The sequence below is a fragment of the Excalfactoria chinensis genome, chromosome Z, assembly GCF_039878825.1.
Source record: "Excalfactoria chinensis isolate bCotChi1 chromosome Z, bCotChi1.hap2, whole genome shotgun sequence".
Taxonomy (NCBI): domain Eukaryota; kingdom Metazoa; phylum Chordata; class Aves; order Galliformes; family Phasianidae; genus Excalfactoria; species Excalfactoria chinensis.
The window spans coordinates 10,333,032-10,350,223 of record NC_092857.1 but is presented as its reverse complement, the minus strand read 5'-3'; the positions used below and the strand labels follow the sequence as shown (position 1 = coordinate 10,350,223).

The 17,192-nt window shown below is 40.9% G+C and overlaps 1 protein-coding gene across 3 annotated transcripts in view; it reads left to right on the top strand.

Annotated features, from left to right (window-relative positions):
- The window catches only part of PRLR (prolactin receptor), a 165,635-nt gene that overhangs the window by 136,503 nt on the left and 11,940 nt on the right, over window positions 1–17,192 (top strand). The window contains exons 6-10 of one of the 3 annotated variants that reach the window (XM_072359386.1): window positions 1,356–1,424; window positions 8,175–8,288; window positions 9,325–9,457; window positions 11,525–11,694; window positions 16,166–16,329. In XM_072359386.1, the coding sequence (XP_072215487.1) occupies window positions 8,219–8,288; window positions 9,325–9,457; window positions 11,525–11,694; window positions 16,166–16,329 (537 nt within the window). In that variant the 5' untranslated portion in view covers window positions 1,356–1,424; window positions 8,175–8,218. The remainder of the gene's footprint in view (window positions 1–1,355; window positions 1,425–8,174; window positions 8,289–9,324; window positions 9,458–11,524; window positions 11,695–16,165; window positions 16,330–17,192) is intronic. The other 2 variants (XM_072359387.1, XM_072359385.1) reach the window with 2 other exon arrangements.

Genomic DNA, 17,192 nt, shown 5'->3' with positions numbered 1-17,192 from the left:
AACTGTTTCAAAGCTAATAATTCCGAAGTTATTAGTTTTGTATATAAAGAAGTTGTTTGTTTTTTTTTTTGCTCTGGCAGATTAATTTCCCACCAAAGCCAATCTAAATTATTTCTTCACAGCGGTGTGCAGTCACATGGGTGACAATAAACAGTCAACTGAACATAGAAGCTTTTATAGTAGAATACTGGATTTTGCTCTGACGGAGGTTGGTGAATCGGCTCGATAGGTGTTGTCAGGCTGTGCCAGTAGCAAAGCTGAGCACCTGCCCTCAGTGGGTACGCACACACCATAAACACGTACAGGCACAGTGTCAGCACAGATGTAAGTTTACTAATGCCAGGTATTTGTGTGTGTATTTGTATAAAATTTGGATCATTCTGGTAGCTCAGGTTGTCAGCATATCCGGCAGCTGGCCACATACCCACCAATCTCCCAGCTGTGGGCTGGGCTGTGTATGAGCCCAGAGGTCTACAGTCTCATCCAGAGCTCTTACTGTGCTCACTGCCTAGTCTAGGTGGAAGTTAGCATCCAAATGATTTTGGAACAGAACACATCTAGAGAACAGGAATAGGACTTCATGAGGGTATGGGGTAGACTAGGTTGATCAGGCTCACATCCCAGTCGGACAAGCTTACTGTCCAGTGTACACATGACTGCCCCCTTTGTTCCCTTCTTCTACTTATTTCCTGGTTTTCCCTTGCATGTTTACCCCAGTCTACTTCTGTCCCTTTCTTTCCCTGCTATTTCTCTTTCCCCTAAATGTATCATAATAAGCTTGTCACATTCCCCAAATTCTTTCCAAGTGCATCCTGTTATGACTGCTACCCCTCCTTCCCTCTGCAAGGTGTACAGGGAAGGGAATTTGTTTGATGGACTCCTCCTGGTGCGTTCTGCACAAGGGACAATGGGACGATTGTTTTCTTTGGTAGACTTAGGCGTAGCCGCTGCCCTATGCCCTATTTTCACTGATTAGGTTGCCAGGGTTCCTCCCCCCACCCCGTCATTTTTCATCCTGTCCCAGCTTTTGTGTATATGGTGATTAGCCTTTAATCACAGCCTAGTACAGTTTAAAGCTGGACTGCATCCTAAATTGCTAAAAAAATTGCTCTGTAATTGAAACAGATAATGGAAAGACTGTTCAGCAATGTGTTATTTTACCATAGCTGCTATTGCTCTCAGTGTTGAAATGTGAGCTCTCAGTGTTTAACTGACTTAGATGTCTGTGTCTGAATCAGCAGGAATATGGTGATTTTTTTTATTATTATTATTTTTTTGCTCCTTGTGTTTTAGGAATTAAGCCGTGATACTCCTAGTAATATACTTATTGTGGAATTACTTCTGCTTTCTTGCAGATAATCAACTGATCTGACGTTCATGAATGAGAGGAACAAAATTTTTCTGTGCACACATGAATCGTATTGGTAGGAAACCAGACTTTATATTTCATGATTGTGCTATTTATAAATAGTATTTTAAAGTATCACAGTAGGATAATTACTGGGAAGTGGGGCTTAGTAGTTATTTGGGGTGAACTTCAAGAACAACCACCATGTTCTAATTTAAATTCAAATTTTCAGCCTTTAGAATTTTCCTCCTTACCTTTTTCTTGTCTGTAAGGAAATACTGTAAGAATAAAAGTCATGAGACTGTGGCTAAACATACAGACCACCACAGAAGAAAGCGGAGTCTTCAGAAGCCATGAAACAGGCAGAAGAAAACTGCCATTGTTAAGGATGGGTGATGATAACTTCTTGCAGTTTTCTTGGCCTATATTGTCAGTTAAGACGTTGAGAGTTTTAAAAAGAACTCCAGGCTCAATTCTATAAAATCAATAGGCATAAGTTAGGTGAGGTGCGTAAATTCTTTGAGAGATGGTTCAGCAACTGAAACATTTTCAAGAATATGGGCTTTTATCATTTTTATTTTCCAAATATAATTTAAGTCTGGTAGACTGAGTTCGTCTCTATCTGTGAGAGAATTTGTTCCATTCATCATCACGTAAGCAGAGGGGGAAAGCTGAGCTCAGAACACACAGCACATCTACACCTTTAATTTCCAGTATATTCCCAAACCACCACTTGTCATTCTGAAACACATCTACTGATAGCAGTACATAAGTCATGGTTAGGGACATACATTCCATGATGAGATGGTTTTGGACTTGCTCCAAAAGCTGGATGCTCACAAGTCCAGGGGGCCAGATGGACTGTACCCTGGAGTGCTGAGGGAGTTGGCAGCTGTGGTTCCAAGCCACTCTCCATCATCTTTCAACAGTCCTGGCTGACTGGGGATGCCCTGGCAGACTGGAGACTGGCAAATGTGGTGCCTATCTTCAGAAAGGGCCAGAAAGATGATCCTGGTAGCGACAGACCTATCAGTCTTACCTCGGTGCCAGGGAAGGTTATGGAATGGATAATATCAGAAGCCATCATGGACCAGTTAAAGGTCAACCAGGGGATCAGGCCTAGTCACCATGGGTTTACGAACAGTAGATCCTGTCTGACAAACCTGACTTCAACCTATGACAAGGTGACCCACTTAGCGGGTGAAGGTAAGGCTGTTGATGTGGTTGGTCTACCTGAACTTCAGTAAGGCCTTTGACACTGTCCCCCACAACATCCTCATGGAGAAGCTGGTTGCCCATGGTTTGGATGGGCGTATGCTCTGCTGGGTGAAACACTGACTGGGTGGCCGGGCCCAAATGTTGTGGTCAATGGGGTTAAATCCAGTTGGCAGCTGGCCATGAGCGTTGTCTCCCAGGGCTCGGTACTGGGGCTGCTTCTGTTAATATCTTTATTAACAGTCTTGATGAGCTGACTGAGTGCACCCTCAGTAAGTTTGCAGATGACGCCAAGTTAGGAGAGAGGAAAAGAGCACTACAGAGGAACCTGGATAGACTGGATCGATGGGCCAAGGTTAACAGCATGAGTTTCAATAGGGCCAAGTGTCGGGTCCTGCATTTTGGTCATAACAACCCCAGGCAACCCTACAGGCTTGGGGAGGAGTGGCTGGAAAGCTGCCTGATGGAAAGGAATCTTGGTGTGCTGATGGACAGTCAGGTGAACATGATCCAGCAATTTGCCCAGGTGGCCAAGAAGGCCAATGGCATACTGGCTTATATCAAGATTGGTGTGGTGAGAAGGACTAGGGAAGTCATCCTGCCCCTGTACTCAGCACTGGTGAGGCCTCACCTTGAGTATTGTGTTCAGTTTTGGGCACCTCAGTACAGAAAGGACATGGAGGTGCTGGAGCAGGTCCAAAGAAGGGCAACGAGGCTTGTGAAGGGCTTGGAGAATGTGTCCTACAGGTGACACTGAGGAAACTGGGGCTGTTTAGTCTGGAGAAAAGGAGGCTGAGGGGAGACCTTATTGCTCTCTTCCAATACATGAAAGGTGTTTACACTGAGGGCTGGTCTGGTCTCTTCTAACTGGTGACAGATGACAGGACGAGGGGAAATGGCCTCAAGTTGCACCAGTGTAAGGTTAGGCTAGATATCAGAAAAAACTTGTTTACAGAAAGAGTGGCTAAGCACTGGGGTAGGCTCCCCAGGGAGGTGGTTGAATCGCCATCCCTGGATGTGTTTAAGAGCTGTTTGTATGTAGTGCTCAGGGACATGATTTAGCAGAGGGTTGTTAGAGTAGTATGGTTAGGTTGTGATTGGACTCAATGATGTTTAAGGTCTTTTCCAACCTGAATGTATGTCATCTATGTTGACATGAAAATAAGCATGGGACAGTGCAGTCGTACAACATCTACAGTATAATTTAATTTATGCCCCGTAGGATTCTGGATAGTATAGTAAAAATTTGTTCTGTTATTTATTTATATTTGGTTTCATACACGTGTAGTTCAGCCTTTCAGATGGCAATTTACTGTGGTGTTCTGAGACTCTTCAAATTGCCTTCCCCTGGGCATCAAAGACAAACCTTATTTATTGTTGTTAACTAGTAGGAATGTGAATCTTGTTCAGTACAGATTGCTGAAACACTTTAGGCTTTAGAATCCTCTGGTAATAAAGATTGTGATGGACAGAATATGACTGAGAGTGGATGCTGTACCATTGTTTCCCATTCCTGCAAGCCCCAAAACATCACAGATAGGAAATCTTTTCTTCTGTGCAGAACTAGGCAGAGTCCTCTGCCAATCTCAAGAAGTGTATCTATCAGTATAGGTGAGAAAGATGCAAAGAGCATAAAAGCTGTAAATAAAGTAGGATGAGGACATTCTTCTTTAAGCTCTGCTTCATAGCACCTGATTACAGTGTTTCTGTTTAACTTTCAGCTACATCTAGCAGCATTGTAAGCAGTTTTCAACTCTATGATTTCATATTAACACTAGCTATTCTTTTAGAAAATGATTTTCAAGGGAGATATAGGGAAGGTACACTTCTGATATAGTTATGACACAGTTGACCTTATTTTTTCTATTAAAGGAAGTATTTTTAAAAAACAAGAGGTCTCTTCAGGAGCCCTATAAACAATATCTGAATCAAAAATACCAAATACCAAGCAACCATGGAAACACAGGCTCCAGAACAAATGGAATATGGTTAATATGCCTGGAGCCTCCTGGCCACTTCTCTGCTGCTGCTGACATTCCTTCACAAAGCAATGCAAACATCAGAATGATGCTTTTCTTAGATGCTTTTAAACACATATTTATGAGCAAATAACTGGACGTTGTGATTATTCTTTCATAGAAAATATTTTGAAAACATTTGAAAGCATTACATTCTGTGTATAAAATAGTCTATCCAGCCATTGTATGCTTGCGGGCAGTTTTCTAAAGGATAATAATTCAAGATATTTAAATGGTATTGAAACGCCAATCAGGAAAAACAGACACAGGGTCATAAAGACCACTTCCCAGCTATAATGAACATCTGTGTCATATATACTTCATAATAGATCAGACTCTCTTGAAAAACTAGATGGCAATTTTTGCTCCTTAAGGCTGTTCCAGAATCTCATTTTTGTGATACTGGGGTAGTTTCCTCCTTCCTTCCTTCCTTCCTTCCTTCCTTCCTTCCTTCCTTCCTTCCTTCCTTCCTTCCTTCCTTCCTTCCTTCCTTCCTTCCTTCCTTCCTTCCTTCCTTCCTTCCTTCCTTCCTTCCTTCCTTCCTTCCTTCCTTCCTTCCTTCCTTCCTTCCTTCCTTCCTTCCTTCCTTCCTTCCTTCCTTCCTTCCTTCCTTCCTTCCTTCCTTCCTTCCTTCCTTCCTTCCTTCCTTCCTTCCTTCCTTCCTTCCTTCCTTCCTTCCTTCCTTCCTTCCTTCCTTCCTTCCTTCCTTCCTTCCTTCCTTCCTTCCTTCCTTCCTTCCTTCCTTCCTTCCCTCCTTCCTTCCTTCCCTCCTTCCTTCCTTCCCTCCTTCCTTCCTTCCCTCCTTCCTTCCTTCCCTCCTTCCTTCCTTCCCTCCTTCCTTCCTTCCCTCCTTCCTTCCTTCCCTCCTTCCTTCCTTCCCTCCTTCCTTCCTTCCTTCCTTCCTTCCTTCCTTCCTTCCTTCCTTCCTTCCTTCCTTCCTTCCTTCCTTCCTTCCTTCCTTCCTTCCTTCCTTCCTTCCTTCCTTCCTTCCTTCCTTCCTTCCTTCCTTCCTTCCTTCCTTCCTTCCTTCCTTCCTTCCTTCCTTCCTTCCTTCCTTCCTTCCTTCCTTCCTTCCTTCCTTCCTTCCTTCCTTCCTTCCTTCCTTCCTTCCTTCCTCTCTCTCTTTCTCTCTTTCTCTCTTTCTCTCTTTCTCTCTTTCTTTCTCTCTTTCTCTCTTTCTCTCTTTCTCTCTTTCTCTCTTTCTCTCTTTCTCTCTTTCTCTCTTTCTCTCTTCTTTTGAGTTAATTACAGAAATTTATTGTTGTTTCAACATTTGGTAAAGTTTATACATTCTTTTTTCCCCTCTTTTGATGATATTCCCCTGGTATGTTTATAGAGGACAATCAGATCCTTCCATGGAATAAAAAACCAATTTCTTAACTCTCTGTCATGAAGCAGTCTCTGTGTTCCCTGATTGTGCTAGCAGCTGTTTGCTAAGTCTATTCTAAACATATTAACCTGTTTACTTCTGTAGGCTATACACCTTCTGTAGGAAGAGAGGACAGAGCTGTTTTCAGCATGTAGATGACCAGAATTTTATGTGGATTTTTTTATGTCCCAGATGCTGTGTGTGTTGCAATAACAAGTTCACATCCCTCCCTTCTTGTATCTCTCCTTTTTCATAGCCACATCACAGAGGCGGTTTGTACTCATGTAATTTTAAAATAATGAATGATCCCAGGAAAAAAAAAAAAAAAAAAAAAAAAAAAAAAAAAAAAAAAACTTGCTTATAAATGCACTAATTAAATCCTATTTCTATTAATTTGATTCTTCGGGTCTTCAGTTTCCAGAAAGATCCTATTTTCCTTGTAGAGTGCTCTCCTTCAGATCTTTCTTGATGATGCTTCCCTCTTTCTTCACACAGAAAAGATATGTCTCTTTTTAAAAGAGAAAAAACAAACAAACAAACAATAACAGTGCTGTCAGTACCCTACTGGCAATCACAGTGTGAATCTCAGATTGAAAGTGCTGTGTTTTGTTCACCCACTTTTTTTTTATGATAAAAAACTATGTTATTGTATGCACATGAAATGGTTACTGTTTACAGTTTATTATTTCACTTGGGGAAAATGTGCCTCGGTGCTCAAAATGGTCTGCATTCTGCTTTATGTAACACCACGTTTACAGCTCATTTCTGAAACAACACTAGCAGTTGTGCCTATGATGGTCATAAAATTTGCATGCACTCACACAGAAACAGAGTTCATACTGAAGTGTTCTGCCCTGCACTGGCTGTGTACGCTCAGATCGCTGCGAGTGAGCTTAAAACAAACACAGATGCAGTTGTGCAGAGCGTTTCTCAGATGCGTGCATGAGGTGTGCCTGGGTATTCAGAAGCACTTTGTCCTCAGTCAATATGTTTTAGTATCAGTGAAGTTAACTGATACTTCGTTTCCCTTTGCACTTGAAAAACGTTTATGTTCTGACTGGCTATAGTTTCTAGATACAGAAAATGAGTTGCATAATGAAAATTGAGTCATCTGATAAACCACAAAGAATTTTTCCTCTGTAAAGAGACATCTTGTTCTCACGCTGTACTACACTGAATGGTTTTGAGCACAAAATACCTGACAGATGTACTTGTTAGGAGTGGAAAGCTGATGTAAGGAGTAACCCCTTCAGATAATTAATGTTTATTCTTCATTTTCCAAGAGTAAGGCTGGCTACCAACTCCACTCACCACCTCCAAGCAGAAAAGTGTATTGGTGGGGGAAGCAAGAGGTTTGCTTCCATTCATTCTGCCTTTTCCTCAGCCTAAGCAGACTAAGGAGCAGCTGGGGCTACCGGTGGCCCCGACCTGTACCCTGAGTGCTGAGGACACCTAGCGGTGTCAGCCTCTGCAGCCACTGGGCTCCGCAGCCTCCGGCCTCACTGCATGGAGCCTGAGTTCTGCGCTGCCTTTGCGGGCTGAAGTAAGAGGCACAACAATTGCTCCTCGTCTGGCATTTTCACCTGATAAGTTAATTGTGAAGTTATCTACTTATCCCGTGGTTTCTCTCCTCTCTTCTCGCCTTTTCCGCTTTTCCGCAGAATTAAATGCAGTAAAAACACATAGAAAGAGTATCGTTCTTCAGGCTGGCCGGTCTGAATTTGACATTGCCAGTCCCACATATTCAGAAGTCACCAGACTGGCTAAAAAATCCCAAACAGTCACGTAAAATGTGGATCTTTTCTATTTATGTTCAGTTTTCAGAACCTTCAGGTTTCAAATGTGTTGAGCTCTTCTCATCATGTAAGAGAAAAGAATATTTTTTGTTATTAAGAGATTGATTTCTCAAGTAAATTAACATCAGACATCAGAGCTTTATAAACAGCATTCTGTGTTCCATGATGCTGAATAAATGTGGAAGATGAGTTAATGCACTGGCAGCCTAATCCCAGCTCTGCTGTCTGCTCAAATGCTTGAAGAAAGATCTGTTTACTACTCTCCAACTCAGGTTTTCTTCCTCTGAAAGGAAAACATACTCATGCCACACCTGTTAGAGTAATAGCGAGAATCAATTAGCTGCAATTCAAAAAGGACTTTGATCAAAACGGATATATGTTACATGTTAACACTTGTATTTACTTTTGCATGGTTGCATGTTTTTCAGTGAGTCCTTGATGTGATACTCCTTCCCAGGGAGAAGTGGAAATCATGAAACAGAATTTGATATTGTCTGTTCAAATTCTATTGTTACTTCCTCTGGCAACAGTGGGCCTGACAGGTAAGTACAAAATATCCCAGAACACTTGTTTTCCTTGAAACACTTCTTTCAGAAAAGTCTGAGGCTTTACTTGATCTATCCTGACCATCACTGGAAACCTGTGCACATTTGAACTTCTTTCTTTCCAAGTTTTGTATGGAGGTCTTGAAAATGGCTTGAGTCCTCTTTTCTTTATGTAGTATTAATTTAATGATAATGTGGTGGCGATGATGAAAGGTATTCACTCTCTCCCCATGCTCACTCCATCCTTGTCACCTTTCTGGGAATTAGCATCATATGAGTAGTAACACTGATAAAGATACGGTATGGAACTTTAATGAAGTAAGGGTAAACTTAGGTTGAAAAGCCACATGTTCTTCCTGTGGGGGAAAAAAATAAACAAATTAAAAAAGTATGTAAATTTATGGTCTATTTTCATGTTGGAAGTTAATGACAAGTAATGTCAACAGGATGTATTCTAAAATGTATTAGGATTGTTATGGAGTGTTCATAAAATAACAAGTTCAGGACACAAAATATTATGTCCATCTCATTGACTCCTTCTTTTTATAATCTGTATTATCTATAATTTCCCTTTAGTATTTGATACTTTCAGAGATGTGTAAATAAAAGAATTTTGAATCTATCACAAAGCTGATGGGAAAGTTTAATTCTAAGATGACCTGAAGATAAGGATTTTAGATGTATTAGGAAAGACAAAACAGTAAATCATGCATTTGAATCCATGCTTTTTAATTCATTTGCAAGATTAAAAAACACTTCTGAAATTTAGGTAAAAATAAAATTTTCTTTTGAAAAGTGGCATAAATATGTACTAGCAGCTGTTTCAGAAATTTGAGATAAAACATATGTACTTTTCTGAATGTCTTGACCTTTTTCCAGGCAGATTTATTTACCAAATTCAGTTCCTTGTTTCAATTAATTTTATTCTCCTCAAGGATTTCATGTTTAATTTGCCATTCAGTAACAATTATAACAACAGAAAAACCCACCGTCCAACCCTAATATAACTAGTTGGATTTCTGCACTTCCCTAGGTCAATCATTCCCTGGAAAACCTAAGATAATAAGATGTCGTTCTCTAGAAAAGGAAACCTTTTCTTGTTGGTGGAAGCCTGGTTCAGATGGAGGACTTCCTACCAATTACACCCTGTTCTACAGCAAGGACAGGTAAAAAGCGATGAATAAGTAAGTTATCAAGTGGTGATTATGACAGAATGAGGGACTGATAACATTAATTTCTGAAAGCTATTTTTTTATGAATCCATGAAACTTCAGATTGCCAACAAGGACTATGAGTGGGTTTCCCTCAATGGAAAAAAAGTTACTTTGGCCTGTCCCTAACAAAACTCAAATGAGCTGAAATTTTCTTGTCTAAACACATACAGGGAAAGATGTAATTTGTCCCTCTTATCAGGAGGCACACAGCTTTAAATTGAACGGCATGCTTCTCTGAGGAGCATCAGGGCACTATGAAGGATGGCCTCTGTGGGATCTTCTTTGGGGCAGGAAAAGCAAAGCCATCAGCCAGGTCCTTTCTTGCCTGCTGAAGGGAAGCAGGGTTGATGGTGGGGCAACCTCAGCCTGAGGCAGTGGTCTCAGTTCTGTAGATGGGGACAGCCCAAGGTTGTGTTGGGAAAGGATGTCAGCTCATGGGTCAAAGCCAGCTCAGTGAGGCCCATGGTCAAGCTGCAGGGAGCTGGAGATGGGCCCTGCTGCTGTGGGCTGAAATGGAGTCTTGGCCAGAGGGAGAGTGGGGGAGGCTCAGAGATGCCCTTAGGCCTTAGGGCTTTCCAAAGAGCTAACACACATCCGGAGAAAGTCTATTTTAGAGACTTCCCTATTTGAATTCATAGCAAACCTGGTGGCTCATAAAATGGGGTAAAATCAGATGTGGGTATTGCATCCCAAAACTTAGTGGTTTGGCAAATCTGTGACACCCTCATACTGTTTAAGAATAGGATGTGCATATGCTCAGCTACTTTGCATAACCTGTGCTTCATAATATAAGAGCCCTTTCTTCCTTTAAAAAGAGGTCTCATAATATGTACAAGTAAGCAGGGAAGCTGATATTGAATTTCATTGAATAAATCCAGTGAGGTTCAAAATAGATAAGGTAAAGCCTCAGACGTCCCTGCTTAAATTAAGCCAACTCCAGATCACTTGTATTAATTGATAAGGGTACAGCTTTTAATGAAGTTGCCACAATCGAGAATGAACTGAGAGAGATGACACTTTCTATGCATATCTGTAGAACTTTTATTTTATGAAAGTTCAGATGTTTTGATCTTGATCAGAACAGAACTTTTTATGAGCATCTTACATCATACCTGTCACAGCCCAGAAGAGTCCTGCCTAAAGATGGATATAGATGCTTATCATTTTTATTAAATCTGCTGAAACGCAAGTGTTGCTAAGCACTCCACATCTAGGCCAGAGTTATATTTCTCAGCTTGTTGTCTTGGGTGCAGTCCTCTTACATTCACTGAATATAAGCTTTGTGAACTGGGACAAAGCTGCATGGACACTGAAAGATCTTGTTACAACTGGCATGTAGATCATGACAATGAAGCGACTGAAATGTGTCCCTGAACCATCTGAGCTGATGCTTTGTGTTTCTGCTGTTCTTCACACCTAGAAAAAGTCTGAGCGCATCACCCAGTTCCACTTTAATGGGTACAAAGCACTCCTCTAAAAAAAGGTGAAGACTCCTAAGTTAGAAAGCAGTATGTATGAGATATGGCCATGTTCACATTCAAAACCAGATAAATGAACACATTACTGAAAACAAAATAAGTAATAAAAACACTATACTGCCATAGAGCCCATCAGGTTACTTTCCAGTAAAAGTGTGTAAAGAAGGTATTTAGCAATTTTCCTTCATTAGATAAAGTGTTTAATATCTACCTTTCAACTTGCTTCTGAATGTTTTTTAAATTACCTTGTATTGTCTCTGGAAATTTCTCTTTCCATTCTTTTGGCAACAAATTCCTGTGTATAAAAAAGCAGATAAAAACTTTTGTCCTGAACAACTGCAGTAAAAATAGCTTATGAGTCAATGGAGCATTTATGGTAATAGCATTTGACATTCACTGAAATGTTTCCCAGAGATGGGATTATATATAGGCTTAAAGTTTAACATTTTAAAGTTCTGTGCTGAACTTAGGCCATTACAAGAAAATTATCTACTTTGATTCATTTCCTAAACTTTGAACTTTTTAAATCATTTTATTTCAGTGAAGAAAAAATCTATGAATGTCCAGACTACAGAACATCAGGTCCCAATTCCTGCTACTTCAATAAAAACCACACTAATCCATGGACAACATATAATATCACTGTAACAGCAACGAATGAGATTGGAAGTAACAGCTCGGATCCTCAGTATGTGGATGTGACCTCCATAGGTAAAAAGGGAAGAATGAAATGCAAAAGAAAAGACAAAAAAAAATAATAATAATAAGCAATCTAGATCAAGACATATCTGGTTTTTAATCCAAGAACAAGTAGTGGTGAATGATTTCTTGTGATATGAAACTTGCTGATAGAGGAGTGTTTATCTGACAATGATCTGAAGTGAAGTATGTATCTCTAATGTATGTGGAAACTGCATTTTACTTACAAATCAGGTAATAGCATATGCCAGCATTGCCTTAATTGTGATGAAAATTGCTCCAGTTTGTAATTAACTCCAGTATTTCAGTTAGAGTCATCTGAGTCTAAATAGTTTTGTAGGCTTCTAGCACTGCAGATTATCAAACTTTCAAATTGGGTTAAACTGTCAGAAGTGTTCAAGACTACATTTTCCCAGTGTAAACATCTTCCTGATTGTTGGCATTGCAGCCTTGGAAGGGTAAAAATATGCCTAAACTCCTCACATTTTTTGTTTGTTTATGCAGTATTTCATATTCTTAACTCCATTCTGTTTTCTGCTTACATATTCTACAGTGTACTCAGTCTTTTTGGCCACATTTTCATTATATAGGAGTGGCTGAATTATTATTACTATTATTATTATTTCTGTTTCCTTAGCCTAATAAATTCAGAGTTAAATCTTAAGATTTGCTGATACTGTCATTAATTAGTAGCTGGTTGACATCGTTAGGGAGAAAAGGCAAAAAAAAAAGTCTGTTGTACTATTGTACTGTATCTTCGTGGACAGGCTGAATGATCAGAAATTAATATGATGAATTACAAAACAGATAACAGAAAGATGACAGAATGGTTGAGGTGGTGCTGTGGTTTATCCCAGCAGGAAGCTAAGCACCATACAGCTCACTTCCCTCTCCCAGTGGATCGGTATTGTGGTTTAATGTGGCAGATGGCTGAGCACCACACAGGCATTTGCACACTCCCCCCTTTCCCAGTGGGAGGGAGAAGAGAATCAAAAAGGAATAAAAACAACCAACAAAGTAGAGCTCATGTATTCAGATAGAAACTATTTATTAAGAGAAAAGGAAAAAGAAAATAGTTACAACTGTATATGTGTGTGTGTATATGAATGTGCAGAACAAATGAGGCATGAGGAACTGCCTGCCACTTCCCCCTGCCCAACTAGACCCCAAGTTGTAGAAGAGGGCCAGAAGAACTCTCACCCCCTCCAAAACTCCTTCTGCTTGATGTCATGTGTTATGAAATATCCCTTTGCGACTTTAAATCAGCCGTCCTAATTTTGTCCCAGCTCCTTGAGCCTTTCACTGAGAATGGCATTAATTCTGTACAATGCGGCTTAGCAGCAACTATAAACCTTGGTTTTTATCGCCGTTGTTTTCCTCCTAGAACTAAAACAGTATCATACCAGACACTATGAAGAAAACAATTCTATCCCAGCTGAAACTGTGGCAGGAGGAAAGAGAACTGGAAAAATAACATAAAGTAGAACACATGGGTTGACATCAAAAACAATTTTCGAAGACAGGAAAGGAAGATGAAAGGGAAACAATAGTAATGATAATTATCTATACTTACAAATAAATTGCCCACAGCACAATTACTCACTACCTGCTGACCAGTGCCCAAGAAGTTCCCAAGCAGCAGCTGACACCCTGACCAGGTCCCTCAGTTTTATTTCTTTTTCATGTGATACCATGTGTTATGGAATATCCCTTTGGACAGCTTGGAACGTCGATCCTGGTTCTTTCCCCTACCAGCTCCCTGTGCCCCACCCTAGTCCACTTCACTCGCAGAACAGTACAAGAAGTTAAAATGTCCAGCATTAATGTGTTAAATGCGCAGCACTGCTCAACAACTACTAAACCACTGCAATGTTATCAACATTCTTCCTGATGTTCAGACAGAGCATCTTGTTATCCAGTATGTGCCTGTTTCCTCTTGTCCTGGCACTGGGCACTACTGAAAGCAGTCCAGCTTCATCCTGTCTGCACACTTCCTTGATGTACTTAAGCACATTGATGAGATTTCCCCCTCAGCCTCTTCTTTTGTAGTCAGAACAGCTTCTCAGCCTGCTCTCACAGGAGGAGGCTTCTTTTGTTTTGGTGGCCCTTTCTCTGAATTCTTTCCAGCATGTCAGTGCCTCTCTTGTACCTGGTGGGCCTAAAACTGGATGTTGTATATCAGGTGCAGCTTTACCGGTGCTGAGCGGAGGGGAAGTATCACATCTCTTTACCCACTGGCAATTCTTTGTCAAATATAGCCAAGAATACTTTTAGCCTTTTTAGCAGCAAGGGCATGTTGCTGACTATTCCTCAACTTGGTGTTCACTGGAACTTTCAGGTCCTTTTCTACAAAATTCCTTTCCAGCTGGGTGGCCCTACTATGTACTGGAACCTGAGCTGTTCCTTCCAATCTGTAGGACTTCTCACTTTGGCTCATTGAGATATTTGTCAGCTCATGTCTCCAGCCTGCTGAAGCACCTCTGGATGGCTGCATGGCCTTCTGGTGAGTCTCTCCCCCAGGTTTTGTGTCATCTGCAAATTTAATGAGGGTGAGCTCTATGCCCTCATCTAAATCATTAACAAAGATATTGAACAGAACTGGACCCAGTGTTGACCCCTGGGGTATTCTGCTTGTTATTAGTCTCCCTATTGGCTTTGCGCCACTGACCTGTACTATCTGGCCTGGCCAGTTAGTCAGTTTTTGATCTACCTCTCTGTCTACTTCTCCAACCCATACCTTAACAGCTTTTCTAAGATGATCTCATGGGGATCAGTGTCAAAGACCTTACTGAAGTCCAGGAGGACAGGATCTACAGTTTTCCCCTCATCCATTGGGCAGGTCATTTAAATGCAGAACCTTAACAGGCTAGTGAAGCATAACTTTTCCTTGCTGAATCCACCCTGGACACCTCTGATTTTCTTCTCTTTCAAGTGCCTGGAAATGGTTTCCAGAATTAGCTATTCCACTGCCTTCCCAGGGATCAGTGTGAAGCTGACCAGCCTTTAATTCTCTGGGTCTTCCTCCTTGTTCTTTTATAGAAGAGTGATACTTTATTTCCTCCAGGCTTCAAGTGCTTATTTCAGTTCCCATGAAACCAGAATTTATTGTGAAGCCTTGCAATCACAACTGCCACCTCCTTCAGCGCCCACAGAAGCATCACATTGGAGCTTATGACCATACAAATGTCCAGTTTGCTCAGTTATTCCCTGACCTTATCCTCTTTGACAAAAGGCATAGGCTTCTTGCATCAGCCTTTTGACCTGGCTTCAGGGAACTCAGATTCCTGCAGGCCAGTCTTTCTGGTGAAGGCTGAGACTAGGAAAGCATTTGGTACCTCAGCAGTTTCAATGTCCTATTCAACCATGTCTACCAATTCATTCAGCAGGGAGACCACATTTTCTCTTGTCTTCCTTTTGTCACTCATGTACTTGTAGAAGCTCTTGTTGTCTTTGACACCTCTGACCAGATTCAATTCCATTTGGGCTTTAGCTTTCCTAATTCCATTCCTGGATGCTCTGGCTGTATCTCTGTATTCTTTCTAGGTTTCCTGTCCTTGTTTACACCGTCTGTAGTTTTACATTTTCTGTTCAAGTTGGGTCAGGAGATCCTTCTTCATTCATGCAGACCTCCTGGAAATTTGCCTGACATCCTCTTTGTTGGAATGCATTGCTTTTGAGCTTGGAAGAAGTGATCTTTGAATAATAATCAGCTTTCTTTGGCCCTTCTTCCTTCCAGAGCCTTATTGCAAAGAACTCTTCCTTGTTGGTGAGAATGAGGTCCAGCATAGTGCTTCTTCTTGTTGGTTCCTCCATTGCTTGGAGGAAGGAGTTACCATCATCACATTCCAGGAACCTCTAGGTTGCTCATGTCCTGCTGTGTTGTCCCTCCAAGGCAAATGTGTTGGTTCAAGTCCCACGTGACGAGAGCTTGTGAACATGAGGCCACTTCTGTGTCATGGGCCTCATCTGCACAGTCTTTGTTGTCGTATGGCCTGTAGCAGATTTTCGCTATAAGGTCACCTCACTTAGCCATGTATTTCCATAAACTCTCGGTCATCTCCTCATCCGTCCCCAGGCAGAACCAGTCATGGTAGCCACTGCATTACTGCTCTGTGATCCCAATGAGAATGTAGCCATTTGCAGGTGTCATACTCATCTTGTTTATTCCCTATACTGTGTGCATTAGTGTGTAGGCATGTAACAGAGGCCCCATGTTGTCTTGTTAGAGAGTGTTTGGGAATTTATCCATAATGCTGGCCATTAGCCATTTCCCTGCTAACCTGTAAGTGCTGGAGGTGACCTTGCTTAATCCCATTTTATTAATTTTGTGATCCCTATTACATCACTCCATGCCTTTTGTTCAGCAACCCCATCCATCACTGCTATGAAAAAAAATAAATAAATAAAAACAACAAAGCAACAAAGGAGCTATCTTTTCAGAGAGAAAACTGAATCATTAATGGCAAACTTTTCATTTGTGCAGTTCAGCCAGGTTCTCCCGTGAATCTCACTCTAGAAACGAAAAGGTCTGCTAATATAATGTACCTTTGGGCAAAATGGTCTCCACCTCTATTAGCTGATGCCAGCTCTAATCATTTATATCGCTATGAGCTACGACTAAAACCAGAGGAAAAGGAAGAATGGGAGGTAAGAGAAAAATATATTATATGCATGAATGCTTTTCAGTGAGTTCTACTGTCAGAATTTAGTTTGGATTATAAAAATGTTAGTTTCTGTAAGGACAGCAGAATTACTATAATGAAATAGCGTTATATAAAGGAAATAGCATTATATAAAGGAAAAATCTCTAGACTTCTCTATACTTAGTACTGGACATGATCTCAAAAAGCTTTAGTTCTCTATATAGGTTCAAGGATCATAGAATCACAGAATGGCAGAGGTTGGAAGGGACCTCAAGAGATCATCGAGTTCAACCCCCTACTAAAGCAGTACCCTACAGCAGGTCACACAGGTGGGCATCCAGATAGGTCTTGAATACCTCCATAAGAGGCTCCACCACCCCTCTGGGCAGCTGTCCCAGTACTCCATCACCCTTACCATAAAGGAGTTCTGCATGTTAGTACAGAATGTCCAGTGTTCAAGTTCTAGGCCATTACTCCTTGTCCTAAGTCTTTCAGTTTGTAGAGAGTGAGGTAATGGTATTCGCAAACTATCCTAAGAATGTTATACACTAAAATGAAAAATAAATAAATCTATTTAGCCCACTGGTTGAATATGTAATTGTGATTTTCATCAATATGTCTACTGATGAGTATCACAGTAAGAGTCTGCTCAGTTTGCAAAGTTTAAGCAAAATCATGATCAGAGCAGTTTGGTGATTCATTAAAATATTATTAATGAGAAATCAGTTAACTATGAACCAAAAGTCAGTATCAGCAATACGTGAGATAAGTCACAATACTAGGCACTCAAAAGACACCTACAGATTTCTGAATGCATATCTACAGCTAATCACAGAAATATGCAATAAGCAGAGATTCCCCTCTGAC